Source organism: Chinchilla lanigera, unplaced genomic scaffold, assembly GCF_000276665.1.
Source record: "Chinchilla lanigera isolate Chin_1 unplaced genomic scaffold, ChiLan1.0 scaffold00056, whole genome shotgun sequence".
NCBI lineage: Eukaryota > Metazoa > Chordata > Mammalia > Rodentia > Chinchillidae > Chinchilla > Chinchilla lanigera.
The window spans coordinates 967,708-985,735 of NW_004955457.1; the positions used below are offsets into that span (position 1 = coordinate 967,708).

The 18,028-nt window shown below is 36.4% G+C and overlaps 1 protein-coding gene across 1 annotated transcript in view; it reads left to right on the forward strand.

The window, feature by feature from the left end:
* Positions 1-18,028, forward strand: part of Abca12 (ATP-binding cassette, sub-family A (ABC1), member 12) — a 176,773-nt gene that overhangs the window by 81,767 nt on the left and 76,978 nt on the right. Inside the window, exons 10-15 of the mRNA XM_013520777.1 lie at positions 2,257-2,329; positions 6,821-6,939; positions 8,117-8,223; positions 14,240-14,496; positions 14,591-14,703; positions 16,056-16,180. Of these exons, the coding sequence (XP_013376231.1) occupies positions 2,257-2,329; positions 6,821-6,939; positions 8,117-8,223; positions 14,240-14,496; positions 14,591-14,703; positions 16,056-16,180 (794 nt within the window). The remainder of the gene's footprint in view (positions 1-2,256; positions 2,330-6,820; positions 6,940-8,116; positions 8,224-14,239; positions 14,497-14,590; positions 14,704-16,055; positions 16,181-18,028) is intronic.

Sequence of the window (18,028 nt, forward strand, 5' to 3'; positions counted from 1 at the left end):
ATTTATGATTTCATCAGTCTGGAGTAAAAATACAGATAACATTTATGTTTGTTCCTAGAAGTCATTAACCTCCAACCTCTACTTACCTGAGCAGAAATTTTGTAACCTTTGAAAATTTTCCCTTAGATATTTCTGGAAATCATTCGGTGAACTCGAACTTGAACCAGTGGCACTTAAATTACAAGGCAGCAGTCTCTGGACTGGCCGCCAGAACAGCTATTTGCTGCACTGCCAGGCCAATGCATGCTTAGTTTTCATGGTGAGCAGCGGTACTGCTGAGGTGATTACAGTATCTCCCTTGGTTCTATACCTCAGTGAAGTTGGCGTGGAGATGGTATCTCATAGCAGAGTTGCTTGGTTTCTCTCTAAGGTCTGTCAGGGTTAAGAAACTTCAGGCTTCACTTCACTCTCTCAAATAAGGAAAATAATGGTTAGTATGTATTATGGCAAGGCTAATGGCTTTATTATATTAAAATCCTTTTGTTATCAAAACAACCCTATCGCATGCAGATATTATCCTACTTGACAGATGTAAACTGAAGCAAAAGAGGTTGAGCACTTCGCCTATGTTACACAGCCAGTGAGTATCTAGGCTGAGAGTAGAACTTGGATCTGTCTGTCCTTAATGCCTAGTGCCTTGAGCTCTTTTATAGATGGTATTGCTCACATCTTACTCTCTGGGGCATTCAGGTTCCTGCCACCACCCAAACTAAACACTGCTCCCACTTTTTGACACTGATGGAGTTTGGTTCATTGGGCTGCACTTTTTCCTCTATGACATATTTTTTTTCAAAATCATCCTGTTTCTCTTCACATTAAGATTCCTTCACAGCCTTTCTTTCCTGTATCTGTTTCTGATCCAACCTTAATTATGAACACACCTCAGCGTTTTTTGGGTGGCCTCCTAGCAACCATGAAAACATAGACTTACTAATAATCATCTGAGGAAAAGGTTGCCTTCTAACTTCCTGTCTTAAGGGATCTAATTCTCAACTCTGCCCAGCGAGAGTTCTTTACTCTGTTAATAAACTCCAGCATTTCTAATTATAAAGACTGTGTTTCAGGAGCAGAGATTACGTTTCTGACTCATTGGAATTTGTTCTTTTGCACATAGCTATAAGGGGCCAAGCAAAGCTTGCCTAAATATAAATGGTACAGAAGGTAAATGAGGTGGTTAATTCTGGGATGGCCCTTTACATGCATGTTAATTTAAATAAAACAAAATCAGCACCGGGAAAGCATGGGTGCTTCTATAGTTTTGCCCTAGGACCAGTGAAGAAAGCTTCAGGATGCACTACCAAGAAGTACTGGAAGAACTCTTGAGACTGGTAAAAAAAATATCCTATAGGAAGGGATGAGGCCAATATTAAAAATGACAGCATTAAAACATACTGAGTTATTTATAAGAAATGAGTAGTGTCTGAGAAGAAGATTAAAACAAGTGATACTGTTTTTCTAAAGGAGCTGACTTAAAGTATTGGATTTATGGTGTTGTTATTTATTCAGTGGCCATTTAAAGAATTATTTTCTGTTTTTCATGTGAATGCTGTCTCATGCTTACTCCTTCAGTATACAACCTATGCAGCAGGCTGAATCAGTGACCCACTTAACTTCAGGGGCAACTCTTGACATTAAATGAGATCTTTACATATGGTTTTCATTAGATTCAACTCACTGATTGCCTCGCACACCCTGCACCTTCTTATTGAGATGCCCCAGAACAGTGCTATTAGCATTAGTCAATTTCCATTCACAGCCAACTTCCATGACCAGTGGCTGCTTTTTGAAACACAGAAAACACAGATTATCAATGACAGGTATTTCCTAAGGCTACATCATAAACAACTGAAAGGCAATAAAAAAAAATTCCAGTGACTTGTAAAACTGAAATTGGCCTCGTTTGATTAACAAATCAGGTAATGGTCAATATTCATTATAGTGTTTAAGAGACATCTATGCCAATAGGTCACGGAACAAACTAATGTAGAGGTTTGAAGCACAGAGAGAAAGTTGGTTAGAAATAGACGTGTTTGACCATTGAGATTATCTTGATTCATAGATACCTAGTTCTTATAAATATCTGAAATGATTCCAAGAAAAAGAGCATTAAATATTCTTTGTAAAATTCTTTTGGGAAAATATTTTCAGGTTTTTAATATTTTCTTCCCAGTAATTTGACTTGAGATGTTTAGAAGAAGAAAGAAATCTTTAAACCAACATGTTCAATATTTACCTGTACAAATATTACTCCTTTAGGTGACTCTGAGAACACATCGCATGTGTGGAGTGATGACGGAGGGACGCTGTCCCCGAGCAGTCTGGCTGCACAGTAAGTCTTTGTCTTTGAATTGGTAGCTGAATATTCCCTAACAGTTTATAGACACATTTCTCCTATCAGGGTGTAAAAACTGTGGAATAAACTGAGAGTGCTCGCACACTCGTGTAATCTTAGCATCCCAGGAAGGTGAGGCAGAAGGACTGCAAGTTTGAGCCTAATCTGAGCAATTTAGCAGCTTAACAAGATCCTGTCTCAAAATTTAAAAATAAAAGTGGGCTGGAAATGTAGGTCAGTGTGAAGTCCCTGGGTTCAATCATCAGAATGGGGAGAAAAAAAAAGACATAGAAAAGTTAGTTATCGACTGAATAAAAGAAAAGATAAAGCCAAAGCACAGTGAAGTTAAAACATTTTTAAAGAAATTATTCAGTGATTTTTTTTTGGTATACACAACCCAGGGATCTCTTTCAGTCCTAATACTCCATGAATAGATACAATATGTCTTGTCTGCACTGGTTACTTTAGGCCTAGAGGTCCAGCCTTCAACTCTGTTAAAGTCTTTCACCATGATAAATATGTAAGTGTCTTTCCTTGTTGAGGCTGCTATAGCAAAATGCTTTAAACTAGGTGGTTTAATACAGTAAAACAATAGAAATTTCATATAAGCAATTGAAATTTATGTTTCATACTTCTGGAGGTTGGGAAGTCCAAAATCCAGGTTCCAGCAGATTTGGTGTCCAATAAGGCCCACTAGATTTCATAGATGGTTATTTCTCACTACGTCCTCATGCAGCAGAAGGGGCAAGCCAGCTCTCTGCTCTGCTATTTTCCAGGTTCCAGCAGATTTGGTGTCCAATAAGGCCCACTAGATTTCATAGATGGTTATTTCTCACTACATCCTCATGCAGCAGAAGGGGCAAGCCAACTCTCTGCTCTGCTATTTTCTTTTTGGGGTACTGGGAATCGAACTCACGACCTCAGGCTTGCCAGGCAGGCACTGTGCCACTGAGCTAAATCCCCAGCCCTCTATTTTCCTATTGATGAGAATTCTGCCCTTGTAACTTAATCACCTCCCAAGGGCTCCACTCTCCTCACCTTGGGATTCATGATTTCACTATATGAATTGGACAAGTGGAGACAGACATTCCAACCATAGCAGCACCCAATGTTTCTTATTGCTATTTTTAAGTTTTTAAAGAATCAAAACTTTTTATGTTCAGTGAAGACAATACAAACCTTGCTTGCTTTTATTGATATTTGAGTAGGCCAAACTATAGATCATTTGAGTTTAGATTTTTATTGAGATATAAAAAATTCCAACGGTAGGCTGTAGAAATGCCAGCAGTAACCATGATGTCTAGAGGTCGTTAATGGAAACAGATGCCTGATAATTTGGGTAGAAATACAGCTAGTGCCTTGTAGTAGCTCACTGAGGCAAATTCCTATAGTTCAAGGCAAATTTGCAGACTGGATGGGCTATTAGATAAATGTTGCTTTAGCCTCATAAATGCTCCAAAATATGTTTTTGGGGTAATGAAAATTTGGCCAAATAAAAACAAAAGAGAAAGGGGATAGAGAAAAGTTAATCAATACCCTAGATGACAGGATCAAGAAGTCCTGCTGTGCTGTTGCAGAGTAAAGTGACCACAGTTAACAATTACTTACTGCATATTTTAAAAAGCTAGAAGGAAGAGTTTTGAATGTCTTCACAGTGAAGAAATGATAAATGTTGGAGGACGTGGGTTTGTGTCTCCTCCTCTCCTATGGTGACTGACCCAGGCGCTCTTTCCAGAGCACCTGGGTTCTTGGACAGTTTCCTCCAGCTTTCAAATTGTTGGGTCTTTTAAACATGTTCCCTATATAGCTATCAAAAATAATAAGAATGTTTTAGATCCTTTATTCTGAGACAAGTGGAGGTTTAATGCTGATGCCAGGTATCTCTCTCAGGGCCCGGAGGCATCCGTAGCATTGACGAGGCCAGAGCTTCACTCTTGCAAATCGTGCAGCAAATGCAGTTAGGAGCTGACAGCCAGCTGACAGTTTATTAGGAGAGATTCAATACTCTGAAGATGGCTTTTGTTGTGATTGATGAAATTAAGGGATTTCTTATCTTCACACTTCCCTTCCATTCCCACTTTCAAATAATCACAGGGTAGCAATAGTGGCACAAGATAAAAGCTTGTTTGGTTTTTTTCTTTGTCCAGAATTTTCCAAAAACTCTTCTTCAAAAATACTTCCTCCTCACGGCTCTTCCCCTTCATTATTGTTGTGCTAAGGTCCTTATTTTTATCATGTGCACGCATGTGTATATGTGTACATCAGTAGCTTACCTTTTATTGTAAGCACTCTTGTGAAGTAGGCAGGGTTTTGCATAAAGGGCCTACAAACTGAATAGTTTAAAGGACTTGCTGGGTGTTTATGACAAAATGTGAACATGTACACATGGAATCTTAATTTTTAAAATATATTGAATACATTCTCAAATATCTTGACAATCAAATATTCCCTTTAAAACTTAAAAGAAGGGCTTAAATGATATTTCGAGGTCACTTCAAGTCCAATTATTCTCTATTCTAAGCTTCCTAATACACTATCGGAATCTCTTGCTCCAGTGTGTGGGAAAGGTTAGGTCAAAGTTTTACTGCTGAGCACCATACCCTTTTGGAACTGGCTCTGTACTAATAACTGTAACAGAGAGGAAAACAAACAGAAGAATAGGAAAGTCGGTATTAAAGAGAGAGAGGGGGGCTGGGGATTTAGGTCAGCAGCATAGTGCCTGCCTGGCAAGTGGGAGGTCATGAGTTTGATTCCCGGTACCAGAAAAAAAGAAAGACAGAGAGAAAGCCAGAGAGGGGTGGGGGGGAGAGAGACCATCTCACTAAGAAAAGGCAGCTACCACATATACTATTCAGAGACACCCTGTTGACTACATGTCAGATAAATGGCCAGTATATCTGCAGCTTCTCAGATCTCTTTTATTTATATATTTACCATTCATTGCTTTCAATGCAACTGTAAAACTGAAGGCCTGTCAGAGTGAGGGAAGAGTAGGATACAAAATTAAATGGATTGCAATCCCTTCAAGTTATTCACAGGACACATAAATTTATCTTAAACTTATACTTACTACTGTAGTCAAAGTAAGTGGATTAGTACTTCCACAACAAAATTACACAGTAAATTTATAATTATTGCCATAGCTCCATTTTGTCTGTGCTTTGATATTTTGGATTATAAAAACACGTCTTCTACTTTACCTTAGTATCTTCTTTCTTAGACTGCTTCTAATTTCTTTCAAAAATTTTAAAGCTATTGTATGTGCCAAAACATTGGCTCAAGGGGTTTTGTCTTAGGGTAGTTTTGGGAGAAATTTTTATCTTAGGTTGTGAGTATCGTGACCTTGATTTCATTTTGACTACTGATGTCACAAACAGTGGGATAGTCCGTGAAACTTGACTATATGAGAAATGACTGCTATTGTATGGTTAAACTATCATATTCCTAATGGGTTTTCAATAAGTTATGATGTGATTTAGACCTGATACATTCTTTTCTTTTGGCCAGAAATCTTATCTGAAGAATATGTTCTTTTGTCCTTTATTTTTAAATTGATAAATGGCATTGATTACCTATAAGAACTCTTTGAAAATTAATGAGACTAACTGTCAGAGAGTTTAAAGGTCTAAGGCAACCAAATATATGCTTGTCTACAGTCTATTCAATGAAATACCTAAGCAAAAAGCACAGGGCTTTTGGAATTGGTGCTTCTTTAAAAAAATTTGAAGGTTTTTTTAATTTAAATAACAGTCAGGCATATAAGCACTATACTCTGAGTTTATTGCTGTATTAAGGATTTTTCTTGCCACTGAAGTTTTCCTTTTTATGTTCCTCAAAGATCCAGTGTCATTAACTCACATCTAAAGACCCTGAGACTTCTTTAATATTAAGTTGAACGCGTTCCTGCATTGACTAGCTATGCCAGGTTACATCTCTCCCACTAGTAGTTTAGTAAAATCTGAGTTAACCATCTGATAGGACTAGCTAATTTGCAAATTATATTTTTTATTCAAAGCAGATGGCTCTCAAATCAAACATGGACCTTTAGTCCCCTCCTTTATTGTACATAATGTTCAAAAGTTGATGCTAAGGGAAGAAGCTACAAAACAGAGATGCGGTCTCACAATTGAAGCGATAGGGCACACATCACCACAGCAGGCACACACAGACACACACAAACACTCACTTAGATATGCTTCAGAAACCTTGGGCTATATCCTCACATGGCAGCCAATTTCATGTGATTAATTTGAGAACAAATATTAAAATAATTAAAAACAGAATTCCTGCGAAGAAGGCAAATGCTCAGAGAATCATGAATAGTTTCCATCATGTGGTCAGGCTTGTGGGAGGAAAATGTACCATTTTGCTGCATTTCAATACCCAAGTTAACACCCCCAAACAACCTTTGACTTACACGAACTCAACAAAATGACTTTGTTTTCTTTTCAGAGGAGTTAACTTATAAATGTTTTTCTAATTCTATAGGCTACTAATCCTGGAAAACTTCGAAGACACCATCTTAAATATATCATCTAATAGTCCATATTTTCCTTACTTGGCGTGTGTGAGACATGTGACTAACAATTTGGCCAGAGGGGCACCAGGTAATACTCGTATTAATAGTACAACTTCGCTCATGGTTTCTGTTTCTTTTCTAACACTTTGTAGTCTAAGAAACTTGCTTACCAAAGAAAGAGTTTTTTAAACAACCATTTTTTCAGTTTGGTAATTTGATATGTAGGAAATATTTGCCCATATCATTATATTATTCTGTTCTTGCTACTAGTGCCAGCAGGTCACCTGGTCAAACATCGATATAATCACCGCGTACTGGATAATGTAATAATGGCCACCTAGGTGAACTTTCCAAATATCCAGGGTCATCAGGGGCTCACATAGCCCTTGTAAACATTTTCTGTGCCTTTAAGAGACTTTGTTGTCAAAGTAATAAGGAAGACTGCCAATACAGAGCTCCAAAAGCAGATGAAAATTGCATAAACAAAGGCATTTTTGTTACAAACTGTTTTATTTTCTACCCTCACTCATTTTTGCCCACATGAACAACTGTGAAGATTACAATTAAGTCAATTTAAAAAATTTTTTTAAAAGAGAAAACATCTATTTTCTCACATTTTCTAGGAGGAGCACATCCTTTCTTTTTCTTTTCTTTTTTTTTAACATAGAAGTGTTTTTCAAAACTTTATGGCAAGTAAATAGCACAACATATAACATAAGCCAGGTCTTTGTCTACCATGAATGAATTAATCAAGGTTGGAAGGGCATACTTATATCAGAGTCATTACACAACCTCTTTCCACCCAAATATTTTAACTTAGGAGTTGGTTGAGACGCTCCCTCGTGGTCTAGTGGTTAGGATTTGGTGCCCTCACCACAGCGGCCCGGGTTCGTTTCCCGGTCTAGGAATCCTTTCTTCTTGGGCTGAGGATATAGCTCAGTGGTGTACGTGCCTGCCTGCGAAGCACAAGGTTGTGAGTTTGATCCCTGGTCCTGCAAAAGAAAAAAGAAAAAAAAAATCCGAACAAAGAACATAGAGCACCTTTGCTAGACATTTTTCAATCTCTAAGCAGAATGTCTATGAATATTATTCAAACAATGAGTGCTATAGTTCAAGGAAAGGTTGAATTTTCACCCATGTTCTATGGATTTTAACTAGGCTATGTTAAAAAAGCCTTAGTAATAAATTAGGGTAAATGTGTCTTTCATATGTACTTCTCAAATAACCTTGCAATTCAAATAAAGGAACTCTTCTTCCCTCTACAGAAAATCTAAGACTTCTGCAGTCCACGATTCAATTTAAAAAATCTTTTCTTCAAAATGGTTCCTATGAGGATTACTTCCCTTCAGTTCCTGAAATCATAAAATCAAAAGTAAGCAATGAAAGAAAAAAAATAAATATTCACACTTCCTAGAAAACTTTGATAAGATGATTTTAGTTTAAATTATAATTCTGACTTTTGCTAATAATAATCCTATTTTGACTCTAGCTTTATGCTAGAAAAAGGGTGATACGTGTTCGATGTTATATAATGGTGTTTGTTTTTAATCAGCAGAGATCTCTACACAAAAATGATCTATAAAAGTCTAATTACAGTGTATGCATATATAAGCAGGTAATAGTATAGTTATATTGATAAAGCTTCATAATTTGAAAACGGATTTATAACACTATTTCTAATTTGGGATGACTTTGGTATTTAAACCTACAAAGATTTCCAAAGCTATATTTTGACTTTACCATGTAAAAATTCTTTAAAGTTGATTAGTTTTTATTATTATCATAAGAAATAGAAACTAGTAGGGTATAGCAGAATGCATTGAAAATGGGGGGAAAGTGACCCAGAATTTTTTAATTCTTAAGTTTGAATCAATTTATGCTTGTTTGTTTGCTTAGCTCATGAATATACAGGTTATCATGAAATTCACTTCACTTTTTAAATTACCCTATTAAGTTTTGAAAACAGCTTTCCTAATAAGAACAGCAGTTTAATTGGATTTATGTAGCCAGGAATAAAGTAAAATTAGAACTGGTTTATTCAGGACAAGCAAGATGATTTGCTCTATAGCCAACATCTTATAATTAAGCAGGCATGCAAAACATTATGTCCATGTATATCACAAATAACTATGCTAGTTAGATTACCTACCTTTTAGCCCTAGTCTTCTCCATGAATCAAAATTTTTAATGTACTTAATTTAGCATTATTTTAATTTGTGCAAATGAGAAAGAAGTTATGCATTCATCCAGCAAATTCCTGCTCATCTTTCATGGACCAATTTAAATATCACTCCTTCTACAATACTGTACTATTGCTTTTTGTTTGCTTGTTTCCCAGCAAGGATATTAACTTTGGTATCTGTGCTCCTGTAATATTTATCCATTTATTCTTTCCATCCATTATCTGGGTTTCTATAATTCTAATCTATTTATTTATAAGACATGCTCTCTAACCTCAGAGTGCTTATAATCAATCCAAGAGAGGAGCTGGAAATGCAGATCAGCAATTTTGACACAGTGAGGTAACAGCTGTGACGGTGATGGACAGGATCCTATGTGTAGAGACGGAATATAGAACTCAGAGTGTAGCTATAGAAGTGAGGAGCAGAAATTTTGTAGAGGAGATAATGCTAACTCTGAGTCTTGAAGGCTGTCTACTTGAAGTAGAAGGTCTATGGAGAAGGCAAGAAAGAGGGCTGTGAAAGGAAGCTGAGCCCACATTCCAAAGACCTCTTTCTGCTTAATCAAGAAGTTAGAATTTAAACCAGGCATGATGACTCACTCCTATAATCCTAGCCCTCAAGAGGCTGAAGCAGGATTGCTGTAAGTTTAAGGCCAGCCTGAACTGTATAGCAAGACCTCCTCCTCATCATCTCAGAAAGACCTCATCTCAGAAAAATAGGAGGAGGAGAAGGAGGAGGAGGAGGAGGAAGAGGAAAAGGAGGAGGAGGAGTTAAGATTTGATCCTGGAAAGTTGTGAATTTGAAGGAGATAAATTTCCACTTTAGGAAGAGATTTTTCTGGGAAAATTTATGGAGATAAGATTGGATGAAAATTAAGTAGGCTGTTTTGGCAATATTCTAGGCAAAAAGAGGGGCCCTACACAGTATCAGCAGTGAAAAAAAGAAGGGACAGCTTCAAGAGTAATGTAGGACATCAGATTGACATGACATGGCTGCTGACGAGATATAAAGCATAAGCAAAATGAATCTCTAATGACTGAGATTTCTGACCTTTGGTTCATTACTTGATATGATGGTTTGTTGAATCTACAAGATTTATTTCCTTACTAGAGTGTAAACTGTGATAAAGCTATGCCTTCTTTACCTCTAATACCCAACAAACTAGCACGTAGTAGGAGCTTAACACTTGATTGTGAATATCTTAACAAAGAAGGTGTTAAAGTAGAGCACTCATGATGTAATACCGTTCCTTGGGCAAATACTCATCACAGTTCTTTACCTGGGAAGGAACCAGGCTGCACACAATACACGCTCAGGAAATGAACTAATCCATTTCCTATCATTGATACTAATGGAGTGGGAATGGGACTGATGATAGTTTACAACACCACCCACAATCTGAACATAATGCTTGCCTTGAGAGTTACAGTATGAAAAATAGTTCTGCATGGCAGCCACAAAAGTGGAAGTAAACTACAATTTTTGTCCCTTGGGTAAAATATGCATTTCCATTTATAACAAGCATGACAGCTCTTTGAAACTGACAGAACCATTCAGTTCTAGATTATACTCCATGAAAAACATTTTTAGCTGTCTCTACACTGTCAGGTCCTGTGATAGAGCCCAATGTATAGAAAACACTCAGTACCCAGGAAGATACGAAGACAAACTCCGACAGTTTCACCAGGTTGCTTTCATTCCCCTCCTTTGCCTGCCTTGGTAATGTGTATTCCCACTGCCATGGTCAGTTGGACACACTCAATCCAAAACTTTGTTCATAATGTTCCTATGGGGGCAGTTTAGGTCCTCCTAGATGCCAGATGCCTGTCATTCTCTGGTGATCTTTCCTTCTTCCCCCACCTTCTGCTCTAGCCTGGATATTGTGTCCTTTTTCAGCTTCTCCTTCCATTGTTTGCTTTATGTATTTTTTCACTCCAGTTATTCAGTAGGAAAGAGAACTTCCTGATTGGGGAACAGAGCAGAAGATTGTTTTCCCAGCTGTGGTACTGAACGCTTGTAATTCTAACATGCTGGGAGGCTGAAGCAGGAAGATTGCATACTGATGTTCAGCCTGGACAATTTAGTAATCTACCAAGGCCATGTCTTTTTTTTTTTTTTTTTTTTTTTTTGGTTTTTCTCCGGTACCAGGAACCGAACTCACGACGTTGCGCTTGCCAGCCAGGCGCTTTTGCTGCTGAGCTAAATCCCCAGCCCCCCAAGGCCATGTCTTAAAATAAAAGATTACAAAAGGGTTATGGAGCAGGCTTGGTGGCTTATGTGTATAATCCCTGCACTTGGGAGGCTGAGGCAAGATGATCATTGTGAATCTGAGGCCAGCCTGAGCTACATAGCAAGTTTAAGGCCAATCTGCACTACATAGTGAGACCCTGCCTTAAAAGGCAGGGGGTATGGAAGTAGCTTTTAGCTCAGTGTGAAGAAGGTCCTGAGTTCAATACCCAGTACCAAACAAGAAAGTTATTCCCTATATTGAACAGAAAAATAGATGCTATTTTTTATTGTAACACTACATTTTTAAATAGATCCTTTCCTCCTCCTCTTACCTTTCAAGAGCCACAAATATACCTGTGATAGCATTAGACCCATGATATTGTGAGGTTTTCATGCTCACGTCAATTAGAATTCTGATTCAGATGGCTTTGGGAACCAGTAAGCCCTGGGGAATTCCATTGTATTTGAAATGGAGTTAGTTCCAGATTATTACCCAATTATAAGACTGAAACCCTCTTGTGATAAAGGAAACGGGGCCTGTACATAAGGCTTTGACAATCTATAAACTGAAGTAGACACACCCTTTTAATTCATATTAATTACTTACACTGATTTTATATTGCTTATGAATGATCCAGGTAGCTTCTAAAAATTTAATGGATGTATTGCTCTTAGAAAATAGTGATGACAAATATTAAGCGAACTGAACGTTGCTCCTTGTTGGCTATGCTACTCAATGCATTTCATGTCACTGACCCTGATTATACTCTTATTTAAGACAAACAACACAACTTCAGCAGTGTGGCCAGGTTTCCAACTTCTCCTTCACTAAATCTTATCTCATCAATCTAGGACTATACTATATGGACTTTTACTGGTTTCCCATACATGGATGTCAAACTTGAAACTAAAAACTATATTTCAGTTCTACTTGAATTTTACTATACTCTCAAAGGAGAACAAATATATCAACAATATTTATCTTTTTTATTTAAGAAAGCACCAAAAAAACAGACAGCAAAAAACAGACAGACCTTGTACAGGGGTTTGGTTCCCTTTGTTAAAGATTTAATTGTATCTGCTATCTAGAAAATTAAGCAAAAGAATAGCGGGGTAAACATGTAGTTACAGTTGGTAATATGATTGGGTCTATTCCAGAATGGAAAATTTCATATAGCCCTAAAACCAATAAGTAGAATTTTCACGCATAAAAAGGCATTTTAGTTATTTTCAAGCTGAGTCAATTATAATGTTAATTACAGTGGAAAATAGACTAATGACATGTCTATCTAAGATGATCAATGATTAATGTCTATGGCCTTCGTATAGTTACTGTAAACTTCTTATTAAAGACACACCAATGTGCCTTTCTCATTTCATATATGGAAACAAATATTCCCATGCTCATGCTTGTATCCTGAAATATTTCATTTCTGTAAAATATAACTTCTGATTGGACAATAAGCTACAATGAATGACAATGTATTTGTTTCTTTAGACATTGTTCCAATTTATTTGCTTTCTTAAAAAGAATAGCTGTAAGGTTGCTTTTAGGTATGATAGCTGGCTTTTCCAGAGGCATATTCTTTTTTCCTCAGGATATATCCACTTGGGAATAGATCCTCAGAATACAGAGTATTCAGAACCATAGAGAAAAATATAGTTGATAGCTTAGAAAATTATTTGATTTTCATTTTCCTCGGGGTTTTGGGATTTTTTAACTTAAAGCACTTCTATCAGACAAAAGCACTTAGTTTCCTTCAGTACTAAGAAAGCAGGAGATTACATACCTATAGTGGAGAAACTGGAAAAAGCTGGCTGTGGTTCCATCCATATTTTAAATATTATCTCATCAGAATGTATGTGATTCTCATGCTTCAGCTTAAGGAAGCTTTTAAAAAATTTTTTCCATTTTTTAATTGTGATATAATACCATAAAAAATATTTACATTATAACCAATTGAACTGTATGATTCAGTTGTGTTTGTTACATTCACACTGTTGTGCAATCAATCTCCAGAACACATTTCATCTTGTAAGACTGAAACTCTACACCACTGAAGATCTCCTCATTTCTCCCTCCCCTCAGACACTGTGAACCCATAGCCCCCTTTCTACTTTTGTGTCTATAAATTTCACTGTCCTGGGTACCTCAGATAAGTAGAATCACACAATATTTGTTCCACTTGTGGTATCCTCAAGATTCATTCATGTTCTATTATGAGAAAGAATTTCCTGTTTAAGGCTTAAAATAAAATGCTATTTTGTTTATTCCTTCATCTGTTGATAGATGCTTGACTATTATGGGTTGTGGTACTGTGAACATCAGTGTACAAGTATCTCAAGATCCTGTTTTTAATTCCCTGTGAAATATTCCATGATATGGAATTGCTGGGTCGTATAGTAAATCTATTCCTAATTTTGTGAGGAAATGCCATACTGTCTTCTAGAGTAGCTATACCAATTGACATTCTGGCAGCAGTGCACAAGTGCTATAACTTCTCCACATCCTATTAAACACTTGTTACTTTCTGGTGTTTTGATCATATTTGTCCCAATGGAAGACAAAAGAGCTTTGTAAAGTTTCAAAGCAAACCTACTTTCTCTTGTTGTTTGCCTGTGATTTAAAATTTAAATTAAAATATAAAATTAAAGTGTTTGTGGTTCAAATTGGGTAACACCAAACTACTTTGCCCTTTTGCTTTTCTTCTTTTTTAAACTACATTTTCTAAACCTGTGGGTTTGTAGTTGACAGACCCAGATCTAAAAGGTCCAGATCTTTACAAAGTTCTTAAGAGGACAACAAACTCAAATGGCAGAAAAGAGGGCTTTGTAATAAAAGTAATGCCAAATGCCAACTAACTAATTATGCATGCAGAATTTATTTCAAGTGAATCAATTTTGTTTGTTTTTTTCTCAATTGCTATGTAAAAATAATTTAATTAATCTATCCCCATTCTTTCCTCTCTTGGAAAGCTATCTCAACTTCGAAATTTGACTGAGCTCCTTTGTGAATCAGAAACTTTCAACTCAATAGAGAACTCTTGCTGGCTGTCTAATATGAGCTTTGGGAGTCTGTGTGAAGACAGTGCATTTCATGTGCAACTTCTCGAAGCAGCAGAGCTGGGCACCGACATTGCAGCCAGCTTCCTGTACCATGACAATATTATATCTGAAAAACTGAGAGACTTGCTGACTGGGGACCTAAACAAAATTAATTTGAATATGGATCGGTAAGTTTTCCATCGTGTTGTTCCTTGGTGAAATATCTTCTCAAAATGTTGTTCTGCTTAGTTGAATTTCTTCTTCTCTTCTGTTTTGTTCCAGGGTCCTGGAAGAGGCATTACAAATGAATTACTTGGAAAATATCACACAGTTAATACCAACCATCGAGGCCTTGCTGCATGTCAATAACAGCGCAATCATTTCTGAGCAGCCAGGTTGTCCCTCACTTGGACCTTAAATGCTGTCATATCAGAATGCCTGTGATTCTCATGCTGCAGTTTAAGACAATCTTTCCTGAGGTCCCCAACCAAACCCATTTTTCTATTTGTTCTTTCACATGAGAAGCTTTTAAACATGTTTACTTGTCTTAAAAAACACACGCACGTACAGAAAACAAGTAGAGAATGATGCAGGGAAATGTGATTTCACAGCAAAAAGATCTTCAAACTTTAACTAGTTACACTGTTCACCTCTTGTTTGTTTTATATATTAAAGTGAGTTGCATAGTTAGCTGCATGAGCAAGGACATTTCTTTGCCTCTGTGAGAATAATCTGATTAAAAAATAAAAAGATGCACTGCTGTCTGCAGAAATTTCAATTCAGAACTTTCTATTAGTATTCTGAACACGATGCATCATACAATACATTTCTTCTTTGCATAATACCTCAATACTGAAAAGAAAGGCATTCCAAATTCTGGACAATAGGCAGCCACCAAAGTGCAAGGACAGAAAGTCCAAAAATAAAGAAGGCACATTCGCATGAAGGATACTTAATAAAAGAAATTAAAAGTAATTTGCAGAATGGAGATTATAATAGGCTAAAATAAAGTCCAAATAGTGTTTTTTGTACCATAGATAACCCAGATATGAAATAACTATAACAGCTGTCCTAAAAGAATTTGGAGTTAAACATTCTATTTAAAATGAGAGCCAGGTGTGGTGGCACATGCCTGTAATCTCAGCATTCAGGAAGCTGAGGCAGGAGGATTATGAGTTTCAGGCCAACTGGAACTGTGTAGTGAGAACCTGTCTCAAAAAAGCAAACAAAAAAATTCATTTAAAAGTGAGACAATTATTGTGAAAACTATTTATAAACTATGGTGTACTATGCAAAGTTAAGGAAAAATGCTCTGTACCATTATGTTCCAGATTTATCAAACCTTGTCCTAAACTGATAATAGCACTTGATCCCAGGTTAAAAAGTGTTTTGAATTATGTGATGTTTTAAATCAAACAGACATATTTATTCAGTGCATTGTGTGATAAAAATCTATGAGGAGTCCATATTTTCCTTGAATCAACCTTGAGTGCTAGACACCTTAGGAAAATTTACAATCCAGAGTGATCTATTATCTTGAGTTAATGATTGTCATAATCAGAACAAGCCTAAATTAGATAAAAATAGATCTTAAAGATGCAAAGTTTGCCAGAACTCGGAGACATCTGTTTCCGACAAGGAGTATGTGTTGCATATACTTTCGTCTAGAAGGTTTCTTTATGTTGCTATGACTAATCAAATAACATTACATCTTACATGTGGATTTTGTGTACATGTTTTCTTGCAGATCAGTTAATAGAAATGTTTAAAAATGTTGAAGAACTAAAAGAAGAACTGAGGAGAACAACAGGGATGTCGAACACAAGCATCGACAAGCTGCTAGCCATCCCCATCCCTGATAACAGAGCAGAGGTGGGTGCCGTGATTTGTGCTCGCACACAGTTTTTAGACATTTGCATCTAGTTTAGCATTTTCTTAAGTACTTGTTAGTAAAGCACAGAGCAGTTTAATCTGGTAAGTTTTGCATGCAAATGGCAAAATTAGAGACCCACCTAATTTTAAAAATTTATTTTATAATTCACACACAGTAAATGTACATAGTTATGGAGTACACTCTGATAATTCAATACAGGTGTATGATGTATAATAATCAAACTAGGGCAATGAGCATTTCCATGTGCTTAGAGATTTAATCATTCATTTGTGTTTGGAGCTTTTGAACTCTTCTTGTCTCATTCTTTAAATAATACATAACAAATTGTTGTAAACTGTAGCTACCCTATTGTGTGCAGAAGACTAGAACTCATTCCTTCTAACTGAATTTTGGTCTCTATTAGCCAATCTCTCTCTATCCCTCACCCTCCCTACCATTTCTAGCAAGAGATCTCTTAAGATAGAAGAGAAATTCTGAAACAAGAATATTATATTGTGTGTTTTTTCCTGTTTTTATTTATCCTTCTTCTTGCTTCCTTTGTTCTCTCCTTTTCTTTACCCCAATGGCATTCTTGAAAAATTGATGCCATTTATAATTATATTCACTATCACAAACACAAGGTCTGAATTAAATTTGCACTTACTATAATAATCCCTAAGTCAAGCTTCAGTAACCTAATTGGAGGGCATGGAGAATATTTGTTATTTGTTGTAAATAAAATAAAAATAGGCATTCATTCTTACTTTTTAAGTCTGAATAAAACAGATGTGGTCAAGGGAATTATGGGTAAATTTGTGGTTGTAGTAAATATTTTTAGGTGTGAAAATGAATAATGTCATTTTCCCATATGCCGATAAAAGGGTTTTCCACTCAGAGTGTCTTACCTTTTATTCTTTTTTCGAGTCCATTGTCTGGAAGTGTCACAGAAAATTTTCAAAGGAGCTGCAAAGCTCAATGCCTCCTCCATTTAAAACTTACACATGACAGAATGTGTCATTTTTAAGCATAGTTCAGTTATTCTCCAATGTAAGATTTATAATATATATATCTCCATGTTTATGAAAAGCCCCGAAGGCTTTCTTTGGAAGATATTTAAGTTTATTCATGTCATTGTAATTGGTTCCCCCACACAAAAGTTAAAACTCCTTTGCTTTCACTTTTCTTTCTCTTGTGGTAGCAAGTAATATCTTTTCTCCTTTTTCTTTTGATCTTGCCTCTTGTTCATTTGGTCCTAAGGTTTAATATCAGCAATCAAGTGTTAGGTTTCTGAAGAGCATGTTCATTTCAGTAAGAAAAAACAAAAGACAGTGTACACTCATTACTTTTCAAAGGAAAAAGGAAAGCTTCTACCATCTAGAATGTCATTTGCTTTTCTCATTATTTCCACCTGACGGTGAAGGACAAGCATCTTTCCGTAGTCATGCATACCTTTCCTCTCACACCTCAAAGGTACTTGCACTGCTGTCCAGAATGAAAGAGTCACATTACTGTAGGATTCTGGGCTTTAAAAAACTGTGTTTGTATCTCTAGACTCACAGAGTATACTGTAAAAGACTGTAACTTTGAATGAGTAGTAAGATGAAATGCAATTTGAATTAAACAAGAGTAAAAATTTAAAGGCAACATGAATCTTAAGCTAGTAATTTCCCGAAGTTTACCCTTGGTATCATCATTCACCCTGCTGTTGAAGCAAGAAGTCTGGGACTCACTCTGGGTCTTTCGGTCTCTTTTCTCCCCTCCTTATTTCTTAAGCTTTCAAGTGAATTGTGGGTCCTCTAGTCTTATTAATAACAACTAGTGCTTTCCAGTTACTTGATTCTTTTTTT